This window comes from Colossoma macropomum, unplaced genomic scaffold (genome assembly GCF_904425465.1).
Source record: "Colossoma macropomum unplaced genomic scaffold, Colossoma_macropomum, whole genome shotgun sequence".
In the NCBI taxonomy this organism is placed as follows: Eukaryota; Metazoa; Chordata; class Actinopteri; order Characiformes; family Serrasalmidae; genus Colossoma; species Colossoma macropomum.
In genome coordinates, this window is record NW_023494789.1 from 6066617 (window position 1) to 6091011 (window position 24395).

General features: G+C 41.4%; 2 protein-coding genes across 4 annotated transcripts in view; one reads left to right on the top strand and one right to left on the bottom strand.

The window, feature by feature from the left end:
- Window positions 1-6334: 6334 nt before the first annotated feature.
- nr4a2b (nuclear receptor subfamily 4, group A, member 2b) lies at window positions 6335-14176 on the bottom strand. Its single transcript, XM_036569885.1, has 8 exons — window positions 14077-14176; window positions 13408-13502; window positions 11618-12453; window positions 10065-10194; window positions 9772-9935; window positions 9307-9509; window positions 8991-9169; window positions 6335-7831 (listed from the first exon to the last, which is right to left on the bottom strand). The coding sequence occupies exons 3-8, from the start codon at window positions 12449-12451 to the stop codon at window positions 7575-7577; spliced, it is 1767 nt and encodes a 588-aa protein (XP_036425778.1). The 5' UTR covers window positions 12452-12453; window positions 13408-13502; window positions 14077-14176; the 3' UTR covers window positions 6335-7574.
- Window positions 14177-23102: 8926 nt separating this feature from the next.
- The window catches only part of gpd2 (glycerol-3-phosphate dehydrogenase 2 (mitochondrial)), a 58177-nt gene continuing 56884 nt past the window's right edge, over window positions 23103-24395 (top strand). For 2 of the 3 annotated variants that reach the window (XM_036569886.1, XM_036569888.1), the window contains exon 1: window positions 23103-23235. The gene's annotated coding sequence lies outside the window, so the exon portion shown is untranslated. Of the gene's footprint in view, window positions 23236-23446; window positions 23564-24395 lie in introns of those variants that run through there. The other variant, XM_036569887.1, reaches the window with a different exon arrangement.

Below are 24395 nucleotides of genomic sequence, written 5' to 3' on the forward strand. Positions count from 1 at the left end.
GTGGAGAGGTACACGTAGGGTGTTGTAAGGCAAAATAGTTCCCAAAGAAAGCTTATTTTTTTCAAAAGTATCACTATTTATCCATTGTCAACATTACATATAAAAACTCAAAAGACACATGTAGGTTCACTGGTCATTTTGGATAGTAAATAAAATGACTATGTTTGCATTGTAGACACTGTGACAGTAGGTTTCTATCACCACCACTGTACAGAAGCCCCAGTATTCCTGTTTCTATAGTTTCTACATAATGTACCAACACATCACACCACACTGTGTGGTTTTGTTAATAAGCCAACTGTTGACGTAAGCATAAATTTTGAGAATTTGGTGGAATTCCCCTTAAAAGGTGTTGTGTTAACTTTTAGAATTGATAAAACAAGAGATGCCCTCGTAGACCGTTATTAACAAGCACTCCATTTGATATTAGATCTTTTCTGCCTATGACCTTATCAGACGTAATAGTCTTTGCGCTGATGAATATGGTCTCGTTGTTGCATCATGAATACAGAATACGAAGACAAAAGTATTGATTTTTATGCCATAACTAGATCACTTCAATGTAGATTGTGAATGCTTAGATGGCAGAATCAAATCTTAGCGTAAAAAAGACAGTTCAGAAGGAATGGTAGTCATTTCTTTTGCAGACTGTAATTCAGTTACAGGCCTCTGATCTGCTGCCTCACAATCAAATTCCAAGAAAATACCACAATATAATGAATTTCAGTGCTAATCCTGTTGTGTTAGTTCCTCTGCCCTATGTACATGAGACTGGTATCAACTAGTATAATGTGTAATGAGCCAAAATAATGCATACTCTTACTGGCCACATTATTGGAAACACCTACCTTGTTAGTACACTTACCTTGTTAGTCATTTTCTAGCCCCTGTGGTCACTGCTGGTTGATGCACTTGTATTAGAAAAATACACACAACCATGCCTCCATGTCAGTGTCGCAGCTGTGCTGAGAAAATTTCACCACTCAAGTTTTATCAGGTTACCAGTGGTCCTGCAGTCAGTGGTGCAACAGTGGAGCTGCCATCAATAGATCTACCAAAGTGCACCTAAATGGTAGCTGAATCTGAAAAACTTGAGGGACATCTAGCTGCAGTCCTGCAAACCAAGCTCCACACACTTAAAAAGATGGTTCTTTAAAGGTTCTTTGGTAAAGGCAACATAGAACCATTGGTTCTACATAGAACCATTTGCATGCTTTAAGTGGTTCTTTGCATGGTGAAATGGTTCTTCAGATTGATGGAGAAAGTGTTGAATATGGTTCTATATAGCACCAAAAAGAGTTCTGCTATTGTTATGATGTCAAGCTTATAACAACAGAAGAACCCTTTTTAGTGCTATATAGAGCCATGTGCAACACACTTTCCAGCTAAAGAACCATTTTACAAGGCAAAGAACCATTTTAGCATGAAAGTCTAAATAGAATCTAAATACAGCCTTTATTAAAGAACCCTTAAAGAACCATCTTTTCTAAGTGTGCAGGCTAGGCAAAGCCTCAGCTTGGGCAGAAGATAGCCAGTTAGCTAGCAAGCTACCTAAGTTGGCTAGCTACATTCATAGATATACATACCGCATTGTCTGTTGTTCTCTATCTGAGGTTATACGCCTGCGTGTCCACCATGTTAGAGCGGTCAAGATCTGCTTATGAACAAATTCACTTGTATTGAGAGATGATCAGTTCTCAGGACTAAATCAGCCACAACTTCCTTATTACTCTACCCGATTTTCACCAAATTTGTTTTGTTATAATCCTCCGACATAAATTAATTTAGAAATTATTTAGCAGCCTAGTAGAAACACAATCTCACACACATCAGCAAATCCATCAATGAGTGAATCACTTCTAATCATTCTAATCTTAATACACAAAAATAAAATCAACCCCCCCAAAACACAGCAAGAAGGACGAAGCTAAAGTTGGCTTCCTATTCGCCAGCTTCTTGTTCAAATTTTCCTGTTCCACCTTAAATGATTCAGCAGTCACTTTCTGGTGCCTGAAGCTGCACTGTTTAAGGTGGAACAGGAAAATTTGAACAAGAAGCTGGCAAAGAAGCTGTAAGAAGGTTTGTGTAAGAAGGTGCTAACGTCAATCTGTTATGAATATCTACACAGATTAAGGAATGCTATAACTTACCCACAAAGCATTAACCATCACTGTAAATAAATAACTACTACATAAAGTTAAGATCCCCTCAATAGACCATTAAATGAAATAAGCTTAATATAAAACCAGAGGAAAAACAATCACATCAACAGATTCTCTGTGCATCACCAACCACACGGCCACATCTACACATAAACACCACTCAAACAGTAAACATCACACAAACATGAGTGTGGATCTCTGCGTCCCCTCCGTTATATAATCCTATCCCACTTTCTGAGAGCGATATTCTTGAAATGGTATAATTTGGGACAGTATCTTTCTTAAATATTAAGCAATATTGACCGCCCCAAAATAGCGGCGCCACTGACGTGCCTGTCTGGACGCAGCATCTAGGAATGTATATCTATGGCTACGTTACTCTTTCAGTGTTTAGCTTGCTAACTAGCTAAGATGGTTGGGGGTGTAACTAAGCTTATCTCTAAACCTCAATCTAAACCTAAAGCTTTTTTCTATTTACAGTAGCTAATCTGGTTGGGGAAGTAACCATAACCATACCTTTAACCATTTTACTGTACATTAATGAAAGCTAACATTTGCCCAATCTAGGGCTTCTTCTGCACAAGCTGTAGCTATGTTCAGCCTGCGGCTTGGTCTGCAGGCTTCCAGCTGGACACTAATGGATAAACAACCAATGCGTGGACAAGACAGCTGTTATAAACTAGCATTCCAGTAGCTCTGCCTGGTACCATTCACAGGTCAGCCCATACAGAGGTCACCTGAAGAAGGAAAGAAAGAGTAAAAGAGAAGGAGAACATCTCCTCAGTTTCCTTCATTAATATTAATAGAAAAGAAATCGTATTATTTTTCTCCAAAACAGATGCACCTAACTTAAAACAAATGAGTTACTTTAAATGTACTTGATTTGAATGAGTGTATCGCTTCCAAATGAATAAAGGACATTACCACAGCTGAACTGTCGATGCCGTGCCCAGAATTGTCTTGTTTTGAAGGCTGGACAAGCTTAGCGGAACATAGACAAAATTCCTGTTTAATCTAATTTGAAACAGTTTTGGACAAATATGAAAATAAAGAATGTTATTAATTTAAAATCATGTTTTTGTGTGGATATGGAGGGTCATACTGCTAGACTGTGTGTGGTGTTTCTGTCGTTAGCATGTTGGCATTGTGGCAGATTCCTTAGTTAGTTAGCTGCAATGCAGTCCAGCTTGGTAGTGTAGCATTTTAAAATGCAGTGAATCTGAACTCCAATGTAAATTCATTAATCTGAGACACAGATGTGGGAAGTGGGAGCACTAAGGGGGCTGCAACACTCCACGATTTTAAGATTGTTTAAGTGCAAAAAAAACCCTTCATATAAAATTCTAATGTCCCACTTTTGGATCTTTAGTATTTACCTTGACTTAAAGGAGAATTCCAACGATTTTTCAAAATTTCTGCACAGTTCAGTCATTGAAATGTAAACAAAGTAATTCAGAGTAGTTTGATGTGAAACTAGAGAAACCTGCCAGATGTTTTTAGAGTAGTGGTGATAGGAACCAGGTGTCATGTTGTCCACGATGCAAAAATTGCATACATTTTATTTGCTATCCAAAATTACCAGTGAACCTATATGCATCTTGATTTTTTCATATGTGATGTTGATGATGGTGAAATGGTTGTCAATCTGGAAAAAAAAATTCTATGTAGACTCTTTTACTTTACAATGCCGTACATCAGCATTGTCCAATCTTATCCGCAAAGGGCCAGTGTGGCTGCAGGTTTTCACTCAGAACAAGCTTGAGCACACCTGATTCTGCTTGTTTAATCAGTTAGTTTCAGTCTTCAAACTGCTGATCAGGGGCGTTCCCCTGCTTTGTTGGAATGAAAACCTGCAGCCACACCGGCCCTTTGTGGAGAAGATTGGATCACTCCTGTGCTACATGTACCCCTTCACCATGAATTAAAAATATATTTTAATATATTTCAAGCCAAATAATTACCTCAAAATTTTAGTAAAACAATGTCTCAGACATCATGCACCATATTCATAACCATATACTGTGCTAACTTTCTGTGAGGGAGCTTTTAGAGGCATTAAATGCTTTAGACGTCTGGTTCCTATCACCACCACTGTGAACTATTCTGACTCAGTTTCTCTAGGGTGAAGCATTTCAAATCAAATCGCTCTAAATGAATTTATTTACGTATTTACTATTTAATTATGTAGAATTTTTTGAAAATTCGGTGACACCCCACTTTAATGCGCCACATACCAACAACCTGATTGGCAGCCAGCTAATTTGCATAAAGTTCATCCGAGGCGAGAGCGCAAAAGCAGGCTGTGTTTGATGTCTCAGTTACATGTGTATTTTGCTCTCTATCGCCACGTTATAGCATGTTATAACACCTTCTGTTTGGTGATCAAAAAGCCAAATCATTAAGCACGAGGTCACTTTGTACGATACGCAGAGTCGCAGATTTACACCCGCAGTTTCACTCCAGCGGTTTCAGGCCGGTGGAACGCATGCGCAGTAGGACAGCACGATTGCGCCATGTAAACAAAGTCATAATGGGAAAGTCGAGCATTACGAGCGTCCCATTCATGTCGATCAGCGACTGGTCTCCTCATTTATAACGTCTCTGATGTAAACAGCGACTGTTTGTGCTGGTTATTACCAGCATATTACCATTCAGGAAGGGATTCCATTACCAGTATACGAATACCAGCCACTGCTAACCGGTTAAACACATAACAAAACCACCCGAAACCAAAAGCAATACTTTCTATGTTGTTTTCCAAAAAAAATTAAAGTTTGTTTTCCCTAAAGCTTAATATTATGCTCAGTTTAAACCTGCTTAAGGTTAAGTTATTCCTGCACATGTAAGTTTACACATTAAGCCCCTGTATTAATGCTAAGTTCACTGAGCTAAATGTCTACATAACCCATTAGTTCACCCAGGCCACATAAGCTATAGTTCGTGTAATATTTACCCTGTGAATCTCTATATGCGTTCAAACCAAAGTTTCTTTTAGCCTAAAGCTTAAAATATAAAGCTAGCCCAACGCAAATGTATCACAAATTTATTGGAAACCCACATAAAACGACTGAAATATTGATTAGCCTAAAAGTCGCTAAGAAAAACCAAAACAAGTGTCTGCGCATGCGCGGAATGCCATCGGCTTGAACCTGCTGGAGTGAAAACCGCTGGCATGTAACTGGTTCTGCGGCTCTGACTGGTATTGCTGGTGGGTTGAACTGGGTTTTTGTTTGCGGGCGGAGCTCAGACAGGCTAGTTATTGCCAAAAGGAAGTAAAAGGACAGCAACTGTGTCCAAGTGGTACATTTCACTCATGTGGAAGCGCTGAGCGTTTGAATCAGATCAGTGTTTTCACTGCAGGGCTCACAAATCTGCGTCGAAATGAGTCAGTACAGGGCAGGGCGGCCTGACTCCCCCCACTGATCATTGGATAAGGGCGCCCACCTCATTTGATCTGTTCCGCAGATCCTGCCTGTGTTTTCTTACTTCAGCTGTTCAGTAACAGGCCTGAAACACGCCGTGACCTTTTTAAAAGTGCACACTGCTCTTTGAGAGCCGCTTCCAGGCTTTGGCGAGAGTTGGCTCTCCTGCGTTCTGCACTGTAATCAATATTATTTTATTGTACTTATAAAAAAAACTAAAAAAAAAAACAGCAACAAATCTTACATGTGCTATTAGTGGTCTGTAGGCAGTTGCGTTGCAGAATAAAATGAAGAAAAATAAAAGTCTCTACTCTGCAATTCTGAGGTTGAGCCTCTCTTTCTCCCTCTATCTCTTCCTTTCTCTCTCTCCCCTTCTTTTCCTTTTTTTCCAAAACAAAAAATATATATATATAAATATGAAAGGAGATTCAATGCCCAACAGAGCCCAATTTACATATTACAGGGGCAAATTTTTACGCTCCTCTCATTTGTTTTAGTGTTTTTCTTTTTTAAAGAAGTCGCGTTGGTTTTTATTCCGGATCATTTTTATGCCCCCATAATTAAATTAGCCGCTGAAAAAATGTCATTCAAGTCGTAGATTCTACTTTGAACGAAACACAAATAAAAATGAATTACAGAATTAACGAAAAGACGCGACTGACGTCAGATACATGCGTTCATTCGTCCCACAAGCCCCCCTTTAGAAAATAAAAGCGAAGAAATGATTTAAACAGCGTCAAAAAGCGACTGTTTGACTTCACGGGTTTATTTTTGCAAAGCACGATTCATACCGGGTACCTTTATGATACACACAGACTGCGCTGCAAAACCACATCAGGTAAACGAGGCTGAAGTTGGCTTCCTTTTCGCCAGCTTCTTATTCGAATTTCGCCGTTCCACCTTAAATGGTGCACACAATGCAACTGCTGCACCATTTAAGGTGGAACGGCGAAATTCGAGTAAGAAGCAGGCGCAAAGGCTAAAAACTTGAGCTTCGTATCAGTTCGTCAGTGAATAAAAACCATGGAGAGAAACGTGTTAGGAAACTGAAACAATACGCACAGAAGAAACGTTATTTCAATATGAAATTACAAAGTGCTGGAGAAGGTTAGCTCATAAACTCCATGCATATTTCGAGATCTGTAAAAAAAATAACAAATATGGTTGGAGAAAAATAAAGACAGCAGGGTTTGACACTTTTAAATGAGAAACACAGGTCTCCTCACGTTCCTGACCCTCTCTGAACGAGATCAAATCCAGAATAATTAATGTTGGGATGCAAGTTCCCTTTAAAGGTCCAGTTGCCTTTTTTCTTTGCTAGTAGACAAGTTTCATATGAATATGTGACGCATAACAATACAAACACATTTAAACCGCGCTTCAAATCAACGTGTTAGAGTTATTTCGATGGATAAACTATTAACAAGCACGACATTTGTCCCTTTCCCACAAAAACTGTCCATCTTGTCGTGTTTTATGTCTTTACTTTATTCCTGGCTCGTCTTCAGTGCGCCTCTATTTTTTTCCCACCCATATTCCGGCAAACCATTCCTGCCTCCTGCACTGAGAATAGTTCATATTCGCAATAACTGGAGTAGTTGATGCTTGCAAAGCTTCCAGTGCTCAGGCTGTGTCGTGGTACATATTCACAAACCCTCCTAAACTAGGATTGGCTAGTAGTTCACTGCTTATTGTCAGTAGTTTGTTGTAGATGCTTCTCTAACCCACCCAGTGCATATCATTGAACATGTGTTCAATCAGGTGAGGGCTAAACTGTGCTGGGATGTGGTCCCGGACCCTTCTACTAGCCAATACTGGTAGGAGACAGGGTTTGTCAAGTACAGATGGGGGAAAAAACAGGGCGCCCATCTCCAAGCACTTGAACAAGAGTGTGAGAAAACCTCCTTTGTGTGTTGGTGTATCCGAGGCTGCGGCGTGGTGGCCTCAGAAAAGTCCAGTGGAAGGTCACAGTCCGGAAGCAGGCCCACGTTCAGAACGGTAACGTGTCGTGAAAGAGTTTGTCGATGGTGGCAGGCGTGGGAACCAAATCTTCGAGCTTCAGGTAAAAGATGCGCTGCAGTCCCTGCGTGCACAGGGTGCGCAGCTCCGGCAACTTGCTCAGCAGTTTCGACAAATGACTTTGGCAGTTCAGGGCACCGCCGTTACAGGACACGTGTTCCTTCAAGCAGCTTAAAATCTTGCTTTGAAGCTCCTCCATCTTCTTGGGCTCTTTAAGGCCGTGCCTCTCTGTGGAAGGCAAAGTAGAATACAGTAAAAAAAAAAGGTTGATGAATCTTGGTATGGACGTATGATTCTGTTTAATTGGTATAGAACAGGGGTGTCAGACTCAACCACTAAAGGGGCCATATTAAAAAAATTCATCAAATCAGTGGGACAGAGGAAAAAAAAATTTTAATTAATGTGGCCATTGTTTTTTCAAAATACACAAAAACCTCAGCAGGAAAATACAGACACTTGTAATAGACCCTGAAATATTACATGAATACTTGAAATATTCAAAATTTAAATGTCCCCAGGTGCTCAGTCTTTTAAACACCTGGCATCCTTTCTTTACTGCAAGTTCATTAAGACTTTGGCTCAATTTCTGAGCTGTTAAGCGAATATTAAGTGTTTATGTTGGTTGAACTGCAGCTGACATGCATTTTGGTGATGTGACTGGTGTGGAACTGTGTAGAATCGAGGTCTAACTGCTGTCCCATAGACTGCCGTTGGGGTAGGAGAGTCGGAGCGCATTGCGTTGCAGTGCATGCTGGGGACTGTAGTGCAGCGCATTGTGAAACGGGCCAATATTAATAGAAAATTAAAATACTTTTGCGGGCCGGGTGGGATTGTGTTTGCCTTGTGTTTGATACATGGAGGATAGAACCTTCAAAACTTAAAAAGGTTCATCATGCTTGCATTCTCATTTACAGAAGTGGTTCTTTATCTATTAAAAGGCTCCGTACACTTAACAAAAAGACTATATAGTAAAGGTTTATGAGTGGTTTCAAAGTAGTTTATTTATGGATGTTAATTAGGTCATAAACACCTTAAAATCATTAATAAGCATTTGTGACACGTTAGCATAAAAATCTGCTGAATATAAATATCTGAGTGAGCCAGGTATAATGCTGAGTGAGGGAGAAGATAAAGTAAGATAAGTTACCAGCAAGATCTGAGATTCAACAGTATAGATGAATGTGACCTCACTATTTGGAAAGCAACAGGTCACTGTTGCCCTTTTTATTTATTGTTAGTGCTTTTTAATGACATTTAATTAATAACCATCATGAAAAGTGTATGTTTCTATAAATGTATGTAAATATGTATGTAAATATAAATGTAAATATGTAAAGTGGTAAAAGTGTTTTTCTATAGAATTGCTCTGAAAAACTGTCTGTCTGACCTGTTAGCATTGTAAGGGCAGCCATGCAGGAGAAGGAAGAAACGTCCATGTTCATGCTCTGAAGGTTGGCGGAGAATTCCACAATGGAGTCGATCCACTCTCCGAAGGCTCGCACGCACTGCAGCTTATGCAAGACCACGCCGTTGCAAAAAATGAGCTTATCTTCTGCTATGTTCGATCTGAAAATGAGAATAGGCAACATTTAGATCAGGATTAGTCTGAGCTTAACATGCTGATTGGCAAATGTTTTTTTCAATGTCAGAAAGATGCTCAATTATATTTTAAGAACAGGAGCAGAAGGAAATATGGTGTGTACCTGTATGCCAACCGCAGAACAAAAAGTTCCAGGAAGGCTGACTCGAAGAGCAGCTCCTGGTCGCATTTGGGGAGATCAGTAAAGCCTGGCATCTTCTCTGCCCATCCACGGATGATGCTCATGGACCCCGTTAGGAGATCATAAAACTGCTGGACGTGGAGGCTTTCATCTGCAGCACTGTGGTAGTCGGGGCTTACCTGAAACTGAGGTGTTGGGGCAAAAAATGTAGCGGTCAGTTAACTAAGCCTACATTAAGTAGTACCTTGTTTTAACCAAACATTGTTAAAACACATTTACTTTTCCATTTCTAGCTTGAAGAATGCTTGTCAATTATTAATTGGTCAAACATGTTAATGTTGCTAACAATTAGAATGATGTTAATGTGCAGCTATTTCTGGTGGACCCTTTCCTCTAACATATATATTTCATTATCACAACAGGGATGCAGTGAAGCTCGCCACTCACTTTAGAGTAATCCAGGCGGCCTATGGAGGGGTTGGAGTCCATGTGGGCCCTTACCAGGGCACTCAGGAGACTGGCAGGCGACAAGGAGCTCGGGACGTCCTGTGGACTCTTGGGTTTGGACGGGAGCCGACCCCTTCGACCTTTTAGACTGTCTGTTCGTACAACTGGAAAATACACACCAACCCCTTTACAAATCCAGACAATTTCTCATTGCATTTATTTCATCAGGAACGGTGATGTGTAGGTATGTTGTAATTTCAAATGAGTGCAATGCTGTTCAAACGTAGTCGTACCTTCTTTCACCATCCCCACCACCAGACACTTCTGAAATCGGCAGTACTGGCATCTGTTCCTCCGCCTTTTATCAACGGGGCAGTTTTTGTTGGCCAGGCAAACATATTTGGCGTTTTTCTGCACCGTGCGCTACAGACAGACAATGCAGTAATCATTTCAACAGGAGTGTACCATCAAACAAGGAATCTAAACACTTAAATTACAGTGCAGTTTCATAATTGAAGAAGAGAAAAAGGGGCGCCTGCTCTCAAGCCTGGGCTCTCCAAAGCAAAGCTGTGTAATACATTCAAGGGCAGGACAGGGCAGACATTCAGTAAACACAGAGCCGTGGGCTGTCATAATTTGGGGTCCCCTGGCACTGACTCCCCCGACCTCTCTTGTCGGATTAGTGCGATGATCCCATCACCATGCCGAAATAAAGAGCCGGCTTAATTTCACCGTTGGGAGTTCCGCAGGGGTCTACTTGTGGTCCAATCCAATTTCATTTGACGCCAAATTCCTATTGGTGAGAGACGAGCGTTGCTGATTCCCCAGGTGCATATTGGCTCAAATGAATGAAAATAAACTAATTGAGGATACTGTAGACTAATATTAATCTACTTTATTTCCCCCTTTCTGTCTTAGAGTGGAAAATACTTTTAAACGTACTGTGTTGTTGTTTTTTTTTCTCCTTTTAAATTAGGCAAGAACTTTTAAGAACTAGGCTAAATTATATTTATTTCATTTAATTTATTCATTTTATTGTCATTCCAGAACAAGTGGACATGTAAGGGAACGAAATGAGGTACTCGGTTTGGGTTACGACAATAATAAAATGAAGAGTAAAGTACACAATAAAACACCATTAAAAATAAAACAAGTAAATAAATTTATATAAGTGTAAAGTGGGCAGAGTGAGAGGATAGAAATAAGACCACGAAAAATCTAAAAGGTAAACAAGGTGGCCAAGTGGGCCCAAGTTACAGACATGCCCGGACATGAAACAACAGTAATAATAACGGTAAATTGTTCAGTGAAACAGAGGGCAGCAATTGTACAATAGAACTACAGAATTAATATGGAATCTGATATGGAATCATACACTGTTAGAAATAAAGGTTCTGTGTGGATACATCTTTCGTTCATCAAGGTACGAACAGTGTGAATGTGCCCTCAAAGGTACAACTGTGGTTTTAAGGTCCAATTGTGAAGCTTAAATACGTTTTTCCAGGTGAAAAAGTACATATTTGTAGCTTTTCATATCCGAATGTTTTAAAACAGAACAATAAAATAATAAGCCTGGAGACGAGACGGGGTGTGTGGAGTCAGTACAACTTAGAACATATCATTTCAGCGGATTATGGTACAGTTATGTTCCTTGACTAAAGGTACTGAGATGTACCCTTAAGGGAACCACCCCAGTGGCCAGAGGGGAACCACCCTAGTGACAGTTTACTACCTTTATTTCTGAGAGTGCAGTTATAACAGCAGCAATTGTTCAGTGAGATACAGAATTTGCGTGAGATTTGGGGTTTGGGGGGGTGGCAATGAAAGTAAATACATTTTAACTTACCTTGAAAAAGCCCTTGCAGCCCTCGCACGTGCGCACTCCGTAGTGCTGGCAGGCGGCGTTGTCTCCGCACACGGCGCACAAGCCCTCGCTGGACGGGGATCCCCGGCACGGCGGCGAGCTCACCGGGCTCTCGGTGAGCGCGTGCGCGTGCCCGACGTGGAGCGGGTGTGGGAAGCCCACGCCGTGCTGCTTCCTGAGCGCCGCCGGCACGCTGAAGCCCGCGCTCTCCAGAGGCCGGTGCGCAGCCGGAGCGCCGTCGAAGCGCACGTGGCAGGCGCTGATGGGCGGCGGCGCACCGGCGGGACTCTGCTTGAAGGAGAACAGCCGGGACACGGCGTCCTTCCGCTGCTGCTCCATCACGTGAGACGCGGCCAGGTAGCCGTGGGAGAAGGCGTGCAGCGAGCCTGCGTCTTCCCACACGTGGTGCGACGGCGGCGGCGGAGGTGGAGGAGGTGGCGGATGCGCGGAGAAGCCCGGAGCAGCCGGTTTGTAGTATCCGCCGTGGGACGACGTCCCGTCTTCGGCTTGGGGCGGGTAGCCGTGCGCGTGCATGTCCTCGGCTTTGATGCACAGGTGCTCTCCGGAGTGGGCCGCCTGGTAGAGGCAGGGCGCCTTCGAGTCGTAGCTCGTGCCGCCGGTGCCCTCCGCGAACGTGCTGAAGCTGGGCAGCGCAGAGGCGATCTCGGCGTTGGTCAGGTCCATGCTGAACTTGACGAACTCCGGGGTGAGCAGGTCGCAGCTGTAGTCTCCCGCCGCCGCGCTGTACGTGTAGGTCTGGCACGCGGGACTGGCGCCCGGCGGAGAGCTTCCGTACTGAGCCTGGACACAGGGCATGGCTGAGGAGGGGAGGATCGGAGATGATTCATTATGATGCACAGGAACAGAACAACCAGTGTAGACTTAGATTTATCCTTCAGATTTCAAGAATGCGCATCTACACTTCATGATGAAGGGATGGTTCACCAAAAAAATCCCCCAAACGCAGTCGACTGGCAAAAGACGTGTTTGGTGTTTGAAGTTCGCTTCTTTAATTTTGCACTGGAGCTGCGTGGCTCATATATAACTGAAGTGTATGTCACCCAAGTTTTTAGATTTCCACTAGCCATCTTCTTAGCTAGATTAGCCTCAGACACCAAATCTGTCTTGACTGATCAACTAAGTTTAACCCTGCTGAAAAAGGACCATTAAAAACTGTGCTTTCTAATGGGAATTGGCTCAACAGTTTCCAATAGAGACCACTAGCTGCCTGTAGAATACTTTCAGATCCCATTAGTAGACCATCAAACGCATTTAGAATCAGCCACTGGTCACCTGTTAAACCATTAGGATCATTTACACTGTAATATCAACCATTTAAAAAAGCCAAAAAAAAAAAACATTACAGAACCAACAGAAACACTTTTCTATGTTTTTGTCAGCGGGGGATGTATAAAGAATATTGTTCAAATTTGATTTTTTGGTGAACCGTTACTTTAATATCTGCAGTGCTGATTTAACACAGTGCTGAAAGAAAGTATGTACAGTGCTGAATTTTAGCTACAGTACTGACTGGCCGCCTGAGTTGAGTTGCAATGCTAACACCTACGGTGTAAACTGAAACCCATTTGGACACAAACACACAGTGATAGAGCGAGTTTCACACAGCAGGTGTAAATTCAAGGCTCGCCTGTGAGAGATGGGGGTGTTGCTGTAGAAGGCATGATTCTGTAGACGCCTTTAAACTCTTTAAAACGTTAAAAAAACAGTGCTGAATCAGGGAAGTTAGAGCACTTTCTCAGTTCACTCTTTACCTCCGAACACCTGCTTCTTCGGTTCTCGGGGAATCGCTGCAGTTCGCGTTCGGCCGGTAAGAAGCGCCGTGACTCGGTGACTTTCCGCCGAGCTCCTGTGGACGAAAAACGGCGAAAACACACAAAGCTGTCAGCTTTTTATTCTATCTGCTAGCCTCTTGTTCGAATTTTCCCCTTTGCCAGAATGTAACTGCTGCACCATTTAAGGTGGAACAGGGAAATTTGAACAAGAGGCGCCAGAATGATTTTTATTCACTGATACGAAGCTGAAGTTCTTAGCCTTTTCGACAGCTTATTGTTCGAATTTGCCGTTCCACCTTAAATGGTGCAGCAGTTACATTCTGGCGGCCGAGGCAAGAAGGGTCTGAATGTAACTGCTGCACCGTTTAAGGTGGAACGGGAAAATACGAACGAGAAGCTGGCGAATAGGAAGCCAACTTCAGCCTCGTAAACACAAACAAACTTTTCACCGGCGACATTTTCAGCTAATGACAAAATGACAGCTTGTCTTTTCAGTCAGCCGTCTTCACAAAACATCGAAAAATAGCACAAACTTAGTTTGTAAGGATAGACTCTGACTAAAAAAGGGGGTTAGATGAAGTAATGTGCATAAAAATTCGCCTCAAAAACAAAAAACGAAAACAAAAAGACGATTTTCCTCCACTTTACCTCAGTTTTTAAACCGTTAGGGTCTCATCCGCGGAGCTCGCGCTCTGTCAGTTCCCGCGTCTCGACTCCACTTGCGCTCCTCGCGACTCCAGCGCTCTGCTGCTCACTGGCGCTCGAGCGCAACGTGCCTTTGTTTATGGGCTCGGAGCGCTGCGACCCACGTGCCAGCGCGCCCACACGTCATCGGCGTCAGGCTTTGACGCGTTGGGGGCGAGCGCGCGCGCGGGGACAACAGGCTCCGGTATGTGTGTGTATGTGTATGTGTATGTGTGTGCGTGTGGTCGCCGCTTTCGCATGCACGCGGGGGCTTCCGCGCAGAGTGGAAAGGAATCGAGCCCCGCACGCGCGTCCCTCTGCTATTGCAACTGCGTGTGGTTGTGAATTTACATCCTTGTTTGTTGCGTTAGTGAGGGCCAGTGGAGTGACCGTTGAGTTGAGGGGCGTTTAACAGGGTTGAAATGTACCATAAACAAAATTATTAATTCTCAGAAAATGTGCAATATCCAACCCAGGCTAACCCACATTATTTCCGGCCCATTTTTTAATCTCTGCACATTTTTGGTGTTGGGGGGCTTTTCTTTTTTTAATGTGGTGAACTGAGGGGCTTTTTTCATTTATGTATTCGTTACATACTCAAGGGCTATTCATTCATCTAATTTTTGCACCTGCAAGAGACTGTCCCCATCTGTCATTAGGCTTATTCAAGCCTTGTGGTCTGAGGGCCCTGGCAGTCTGAGGCCCCTGGGCACTGGCCCCTCTGACCATCCTTGAACTCACCCCAGCACTACACACATAGCTCTGACATCTATTTATCTCCATTTATTCAGAATGGTAAAAGTAAGTGGGGCTATTAATGGGGGAGCGTAGGGGCCAGTTGCACCGGGGTCTATAGCACTGGGGGCCCACATCTGACCAGTCTATACAGGGCCCTTCATTTAGATACTGACACAGCTGCACTCCCATGACTCACAGCAAGCTGTCATTTCTTCACAGCACACTTCCATCAACAATATAAACCACTCATACATTTTACACCTGTCTCACACTATAGAGATCTTTACCTGTTCATACTAACGCCCTCATGGAAATCACGGAATTTATCCTGATTCTCATTCTTCTTAAATAACTTCTGAAAGGCTTCGGTGATCTGAACCCAAGTATAGACAGAGTAAATATCTAGGCCTGTGCCTGGTGACGGTTTAGCTCATCGTGGTGACAGCCCCCAGAGGCATGAACATAACTGAGCTCTTAAACATTGGGTGATATCGTGCCTGTACAAAAAGCTGCTTCTGCCCTCCTGAGTGGGCAACCGTCTTAGCATTGGCCCTCCATCAGGAGATCACCTAGCATCACCCCAGTGGTGCTACAGCCATCCGTGGCCAGGAGTCCAAGAGAGCACAATTGGCCTCGCTCTCTCTGGGTAGGTAGGATGGTGGGATGGCCTTCCCTCTTCCCTCCATCACTCAGCGCAGTGCTAGCCAGTGCAGGTGTCTGTTAGCTGACATAACAGAACTGGTGGTTAGCGCTCTCCTTCAAGCGTGTTCAGCTGTCCAGTGACATCACGTTAGCGGCAGTTTGAAAAGATGTGATGGCTGGTTTGACATGACTCGGAGGAAGCTTTTGTTTGCCTTCGTCCTCCTAGCACAGGTGGTGTCATGTGATTGGAGTCCTAACTATAGTGGGTGGAATTGAATACAATGAAATTGGGGAGAAAATTGGAAAAAATCCCACTTCTGTTGTACGGTGTCCATTTTAGCACATTCTAATGCCTTAGAGTCAGGCTTCAATCTCGGGAAATACTTGAGTAAAAATGCATCTTAGCTTTCATACGTCAGGTGAAACAAGTTGTTTCAAATGGTCTCAGGCGAGATACCTTTAGGAAAAGAGCTAAGCTAAGCTACTGCAAACTCTTAAACAGTAAAATTTGTGTGGCTTTCTAATTTTAATTTTTCTTATTAGATTAATTACATTTTCGTTGCGAAATTAAAGAGAACAGGCCTACTGAACTCTATTTACTTCCCTCTTATTCATAATGCATCTCAGCCATGGCCTCCACTTTCAAACAGATTCTTCACAACATGCAACATTCATAAAATACCATTTTATTTCAATATGTATATCGAACAGTAAGACTTCTCGGGAATTTCTCGGAACTTCTCGGAAATTTGTCCAGTGGGGCATCAGACAGCTATGATGTACAATTACTGTGATCCAAACACATAAACATATAGGTGAACATTAGATGCGAGTGGGCGGTGTGGTATACCTGGCCACTTGCTGACATAACAAGTAAACAAGCAAATTACATTGTAATTTTGAATTAATTGAAAGTAATCTTCATATGAAGGGACTCATACATTCCTGGTTACACCTAGTTATGGTGGACGAGGTTCAGTGTTAAGGGGTGAGAACCCACATACACACATAAAATAAAATTTAAATATGACTGAAAATACACAATTGGACAACTTATTGGTGTTTGTGTAACTGAAGTCATAGCAGTGGTGAACCATGACTATTACAGCTAGGCTTTCAATTCAGGCTATACATCAGGGGTGCACAACTCCAGTCCTGGAGAGTTGTGCACCCCTGCTATACATGTTAAAATTCAGTCAAAATGTGAGTAAAACCCCGTTTCTATGAGATTCAAGCAGTTTGCACTAAGCTATCAGTGATTCACATGAACATTTTTTTTTTTTTGGCAGTTTTAGGTTAAACACAGACATTTGAGGCTTTTATTTGTTTTACTTGAAGTATAGCATATAGTTCACCTTGTAGCAGTTTCACAGCGACTCTTTCATTAGAGAGACCTGTTTCAGTAGGAAAAACAAACCTGATTAGGCAGCCACTCATATTCACAGTCAGTAACGTTTCTCAGTGATGTCAATTTCTCACAGAATTGGTCCCGGCCTATCGGACGTAAAAAGTGATTGGTTGATTCCTCTGTCATGTCATAATTTCGGTGATGGTTAATCTGACGCATTAGGACTTCTCTTCAGCTCTAGGAATCCTACCCAATAGGAGAGCTCGCTTAGCTACATCTAACTAGATACCACAGAGAAAAACAGCTTCTGAAACAAGAGTAGCACTGTAATACTTGCAGAGTCAGAATGCAAGCATCATTCTATTAAATAAAAACCAAAAAAATTACAAACATGCATTTATTAGTTTTAAGAAACAACTAAACAACATTTTTTGAAGGGCCAGAATGCCCTAAGTGTTCCCCTCTGAGTTACAGTGCAACAGCTTTAATGCAAAGGTATCCATCTGTACTGAGTGAACAGTGTCAGCAATACTGTCCTTTTTATACATTTTACGGGCCCATAAGTAAGTGGACAGTGGATTGCTAAGTTAATACTTGACCAGCTGTGTGTTGTTACATCATTAGAGAAGTAACGAAAAGTTCCACACAGTTAAAAAAAAAAATCTGGCAGCTGAAGTGTCAGAAAAAAACAATAATAAATGGTAAAAGTCAGGGTTTTCTTAATTTAATTTCTCACTGCTTCTACTGTAATTCAACAGTTTTAATAGTTCAACTAGTTTTTTTTTCTGACAAACAGTATTTTACCATAATAATAACTGTAACAACCATTAAAATAAATGTGAATATTGGTGATCATTTGTCTTTGTGAATTTACATTCTCAGCAATGTTAAAATACAGTGTATGTAAGATTTATTTATATGCATTTAACCTAAAAAGCATATATATATATATATATATATATATATATATATATATATATATATATATATACACACACACACACACATATATAATAATATATATATATTCTAGATATATATTCTAGAAGTGGCACTCAACAAGAGGGCCTATAAAGCAGACTGAAATATCATAATAACTCAATCAGAGACACATTAGATGTGTCAAAGACTGCATTGCTGAGCTTAGCAGTAGGAAAAATAGATCTCACAAGAACACAGTGGTGAGTGCCACATTCGATCATGAGGGAAAACCCCTTTGCAGCTGTTAAACTGAACAACAAAACCCTCCAGCACAGGCCAAGGTGTGCCGACGACTACTATAAATAGACGAATACAATAGCTTGCCCTCAAGATGTAAAGCACTGGTAAGCAAAACATAACAAGGTTTGGGCCTACATCACTATTCACTACAACCAGAGCTGAGCAGTGTAACATAGAGGTCACTGATATGAAACAGTCCAGAAGTAGAAGTAAAACAAAAGCAGAAGTAAACACAAACCAACTCGAGTAGGGGTGAAAAAGTATTAGGTCAAAAAACTCCTTGAATCCTGACGCCTCTGTAGAACTACAGTGGAACTTCTTACCACATCTAGCATTAATCAGCATGAAGCTTGTTATACTTCTGTTTTTGGGATCATTTTGGTCTATAATAAAATACTAGAGCTCTAAAGTTGAGCTAATTCAACAGAACAGAATGAAATTAAACCCAAAAAATGGCTGAAATGGAAGTGAGGAAAAAATAGATTCCTTTGTTCGCAAATACACTTGAGCAGTAGTGAAAGTTTTAGCATGTGAAAAGCAGAAAAGTAGAAAACCATCACAATTTTACTACTTGGAACCAAGATGTTATGGTAAGTAACCTGATAGCAGGTATAGTAAGATGCTCTGAGCTTTAGTGATGGCATTAGAAATGATATCGCTGCTGTCAGAAGAAAACTTTGTATCTCCATTTTTGTCGTTTTTCAGTTTTTGACATTATTTTAAAAAAGGCTGTTGTCCTTTACATTGTGTGTAAATTTCATGAAGAATGAGCCAAAAGAAATGACCCAAAATGACTTGGAAAAAAGTCTGGTTCCATTGACTTACATTAAAAGTAATGTAGGTTTTTTTCCTTCTCCTGTAAAGTTACCATTTTGAGCCAGAGTGTTTGTGATGTCAGGAAAAACTTATTTGTATGTATCTGCCTATTGAGTTTACAGACCTTCAGCCCTGTACATTCACACAATCACAGAACACAGAACACAGGTAAATTACATAGAGTACTATGGAAACATCATAAATGTATTCAATTTCCAGTTCCAAAGTTCTTACAATTCCCAGTTCTTCCTTACTTACAAAGAGGGGTCCGGCATTCTAGTGACAGGTAGAAGCCGCACAGAACTCCAGCCAAAGTTCTCAGAGTTCTCCCCCCTCCCTCAATCAATCCTCCCTCATACTACCATCACCATGTTGCAGCCGCAGTCCAAACTCGTAAACTGTACTTAAAGCTTACATCTCTGAGAGAGATGAGGAAATACAGCTCAACTTTTGCTTCAGATCTGAAAAAATCAGTTTCTGTCCATCCTTCCACTGTGAGAAGACAACTCAGCACTATTATAATTTGATATTATCTGAGCTTTTTTCCCATAACACATAAGAATGAACAATATGTACTTAATAGCCATTTTGACTGGAAATTAAATAAATGAAGGGTGTGGTCTCTGACTGTTGCTCAGTACTGTACATTGTTTGGAAAATTAGAGTAAGAAAAACACACTGTTTAATTCTAAATTAAGAGAGTGTTAGTTATAAAGTGAGGTTGGAAAATGAATTCAAACATGAATTATGACTTTTTTGGTACATAAAAACACACAAATGCCAAAAATGGATCTCAAGAGGGAAAAATACAGTATAGGACATTAGTGCTTTGTGTTGTTAGGCTTACACAACATGTAGTTATGTTATAACTGAAGTTTGGGGGGAGGAACATGCCTGAAACCCCTCCTTCTTCCAATCTAATGCCCTATAAATTCACATCCTCACCTTCCGTTCCCGTGACAAAGAGTTCGCAATTCCCACTGCCACCCCATCTCCTCCCTGGTCCTCAGTCCTGCATCAGTCCTACTACAGCTATGAGGGGGGTCTGGCCTTCTAGCAGCAGGCAGAAGCTGCCCAGAACTCCAGCCCAAGTTCTCTGAGTTCTTCTCCTCCCTAATACTACCACCACCATGTTGAAGGCACGGTCTGAACTCACAAAATTCTATTTATAACATGAATTCTATATAGAACCATTTTATGCTTAAATGGTTCTTTGCATGGTGAAATGCTTTGTCAGACGAATGGAGAATGTGTTGTATAAAAGAGTTACAAGCCTGCCATTGTAACAACAGCAGAACCCTTTTTGGTGCTATATAGAACCATATACAACACATTCTCCATCAATCCGAAGAACCATTTCACCATGCAAAGAACCATTTAAGCATGACGCTGCTGTTGGAACAAAACCCGGTATCTCCAAAATCCTAACTTTACAGTAGAAGGAAAAAACCTACTTTACTTTTAATGTAAGTCAATAAAACCAGACTTTTTTCCAAGTAAATTTAGACCTTTAATTTGCTCCATTTATTGTGAAATTTACACACAATGTAAGGAGCAACAGACATTATCAAATTATGTCAAAAACTGAAAAACGAGATACAAGTTTGTGTTCCGACAGCTGCAATGAAATGGTTCTACGTAGAACTCATGGTTATAAATAGCTAGAACCACTCCCTTCACTAAAGAACCCTTGAAGAACTATCCTTTTTTAGGAGCGTAGGTGTTCTATCAAGACTGTAAGGAGTTAATTTGTTGATGTAGCATCGCTATATTTCACTACTGACTTAGATTAATGTCAAAAAAGTCTACTGAGCTGAAACCTGTGGCGTTGCTTTAACACGTGCAGCGGTCATTCAGCCCAGCCACACACAAGCGCATGGAGCTAAACGCTAATTCAGCACTGGGGATTTTTACTGTCCACCTCCCATTTAATCCCACTGAACATAAAGTGAGGTGAATGGAGTGGTCACAGCTGACATTTAGCACAGCTTAGACTAAACTGTGCTTATTTATCAGAGCTGTAGTGTTTCACTCCATATGTCTTCAGCAAAAGAGCAAAAAAAAACAAAAAAATAAATCTGTCTGAGTGAACACGTGACTCTGCGCGCCAAAACAAACAGGAACCGCTGGTGTTTACGATACTGGTAAATCGGAATTTTTTGGCGTTAATTAAGTGACCTTTTTTCTAAAGATTTCCCTTCACCACATCAACCTACAGCCTGTGGAGGAGCCGTGACAAAAGCGTGGTCAGGACGTGCCGTCATGCATTAGTTAGAAGAGAAGTGAAGCCCAATAGCAGAAACACAATACAGCCGAATGACGCGATGCTTCCGCCGCCTTCCATCACGTTTTGGGAAAGTTTCAGTAAACGGAGGCTGCGCTTAAATCCGATCCCAGGCTCAGCGAGCCTCTGCCTGAAGGCTTTCCATTGTACTGAGGGAATCCCGGACTGACAGAGGCAACTTTGTCTGGGCTGGAGTTGACTGCGTCACCGTTACGTCAGCAGCCCCAACTCCCATGACGCCTGATAGCCGTCTTTTTTTGGGGGTGGTGGGGGAAGGGGGGGATGCTAGCCTTAGAGCACCTGCACCAGGCCCAAGGAGAAACCCCTCTGAAAGAAAAAGCACACACACACACACACAAAGGCTTAAACACATTCATCCTCAAAGTTCATGTGAAACACTGGAAGCGGATTAAAGTGTTTTTTAACGTTTGGCATATACTAAAAGGACAAGATATAAACATTGAGTAGTTTAGTGTAAAATGCTTCATTCTAGAGAAACACGCTGGGTCACAGTGGTTTACAGTGGTGAACCAGAGGGGAATTCCACCAGGTTTTCAAAATTTCTTCATAATGCAGTCCTTGAGATGTAAACCAGAGTGGTTTGGTTCATATAATGGTTCATTAGAGAGAAACTGACTGACTCTGTTTTCGTTACAGTGGTGGTGATAGGAACCAGGGGCCATTTTATTTACTATACAAAACCACCAGTGAAACTACATGTGTCTACTGAGTTTTTAAACGCAGTGTTGATAATGGCAAAATAGTCATAAATCTTAAAAAATAAGTTTTCTTTGGGGACTATTTGCAGTGCATGGACCCCTCCACCATGAATGGGTTAAAATAAATTGACTCAAGTGCATATTGAGCCAAAATTTTATCACAAAACTGGAAACAATGTGTCAGACATCAGGCAGCATAAATCCAACAATTTCATGTAATAACTTTCTATGAGGGGCCTTTTAGAGGTGGATGTCTGGTTCCTATCAACACCACGGTGAACAATTCTGACTCTAGTTTCTCTAGAATGGAGCATTTTACACCAAACCACTCTGAATGACTTTGTTTACATCGACCATTTAATGATGTAGAATTTTTTGAAAAATCGGTGGAGTTCCCCTCTAATGTCCCTAAAAGGTAGAGAAACATGTAATAGTTACAAATATGTTCTGCCTGATGCCTGAGACAATGTTTTATGACAGTTTTTTATTTGTTTCAAAATGTATTTGTTTTAAACCGTTCATGCAGGTACATGCAAAGCGTTGTAAGGCAAATAATCCCAAAGAAAATATATGTTTTTTTTTCAGATTTGACTATTTTATCATTGGCAATGTTACATATAAAAACTCAGAAGACACATGTAGGTTCACTATTTTGGATAGTACATAAGTTGGCTATTTTAAGGTTGTAGACATCGCAACCCCTGGTTCCTTTCACCACCACTGTGAAGAAATCCAAGCTGGTTTCTCAGCAGAGCCATTTTACATCACACCACTCTGACTGGCTTCTTACACCTTTTTACATCTACATGTTTACATCTCAACCATTGAATCATGCGGTAATTTTGTAAAATTCGGTGGAGTTCCCCTTTAAGCACTGTTTTGAGACTTGAGTCTGTAATGAATTCAACCAACAGCCTCGTTTCATGCAAGGTTGAATATAAAACCACGCAGACTCATTCGTTATGCATAACATGTGATAATATGCAAATTATTGACCTCTGCTTTTCTCATAGTGTCACATTAAATAACTACACGTTTCATACTTCTCGTTCGCACGTGTAATCTCGTACACAGCACGGCTCTTGTCTGATAGCGATATAAAAAAAGACGTTTGCCAACCCTAAATCCCGGTTACGTCAGGAGTGATAACATCGGAACACGCCTACTAAAATGTGATTGGACAAGAGAAGGAATCTCACAATCTGATTGGAGGATCCGCGTGTCCGTCAAACTCCACCCGAAACGCTAGACTTCTTCCTGGATAAGAAATGCTGTAACAACGGTGTAGTTACCGGCAGTATCTATGCTTTTCCTATGTGGGTAGCCCACCTTTATCACCAGAAACACAACAATTAGTAAGTAAAATAACTACATACATTCTTTTGTTATGGTCGTGTTACAGTTAAGACATTCACCGAGGCTGTTAGCCTAGTTCACAGAGCCTGAGGCAGCGGCTAGCCAGCCGGGTGGTGGATCTCTGTGACCATCACTGCTCCCTCCGGGAAATTAGAGCGCCGTGTCTGTGGACTGGTTCACGTCTGCTTGGTGAAGAGAGATAACGGCCTGTATGTTGGAATAAACCTCACAACAGCGGATGTTTGTCGTGTTAACGGTAGACACGTGTGATGCTGAGGGATACAGTTAGCTCGTGTACCATCAGGCGTTCATCCTGACCACATTTCAGTAAGTTAGCAGTTCTGTAAAGACTGAGTTTCACAGAAAATAATAGCCTCGTTAAAAGAAACACTGCAGTTTTACAACAAGACTAAACATTCTGTCATATTTTTGTCGTATAGCTGAAGGAAAGGGTTGCGAGAGGGCTGTGGTAACTTAAATAAACAGGTTTTTCACGGTACACTCTTAAAAAGTTGGTTCTTCAATGGTTCTTTAGTAAAGGATATGGTTCTATTTAGAACAATGAGTTCTTTATAGAACCATTTCATGCTTAAATGGTTCTTAGCATGGTGAAATGTTTCCTCAGATTGATGGAGAATGTGTTTTGTATGTGATTCCCTATAGAACAAGCACCAAAAAGGGTTCTGCTGTTACAAACTTGACATCATAACAGTAGAAGAACCCTTTCTGGTGCCATTTTCCCGAAGGCTCTGTATAGAACCATATATAATATACCATATACCATGAGTTCTATATAGAACCATTTAATGCTTAAATGGTTTTTAGCATGGTGAAACTGTTCCCCAGATTGATGGAGAATGTGTTGTATGTGGTTCTCTATAAACCCTTTTGAAAATGGTCCTATCTAGCACCGAAAAAGTGTTCCTCTACTGTTACGATGTTGACATTATAACAAGAGAAGAACCCTTTCTAGCGCTATATAGACCCATTTTCCAAAATGTTCTATATAGAACCATATCCAACACATTCTTCATCACGAAAGGGAAAGGGAAATGGTGCTATTTAGAACCATGAGTTCTATATAGAACTATTTCATGCTTAAATGGTTCTTTACATGGTGAAAATGTTCTTCAGATTGATGGAGAGTGTGTTGTATGTG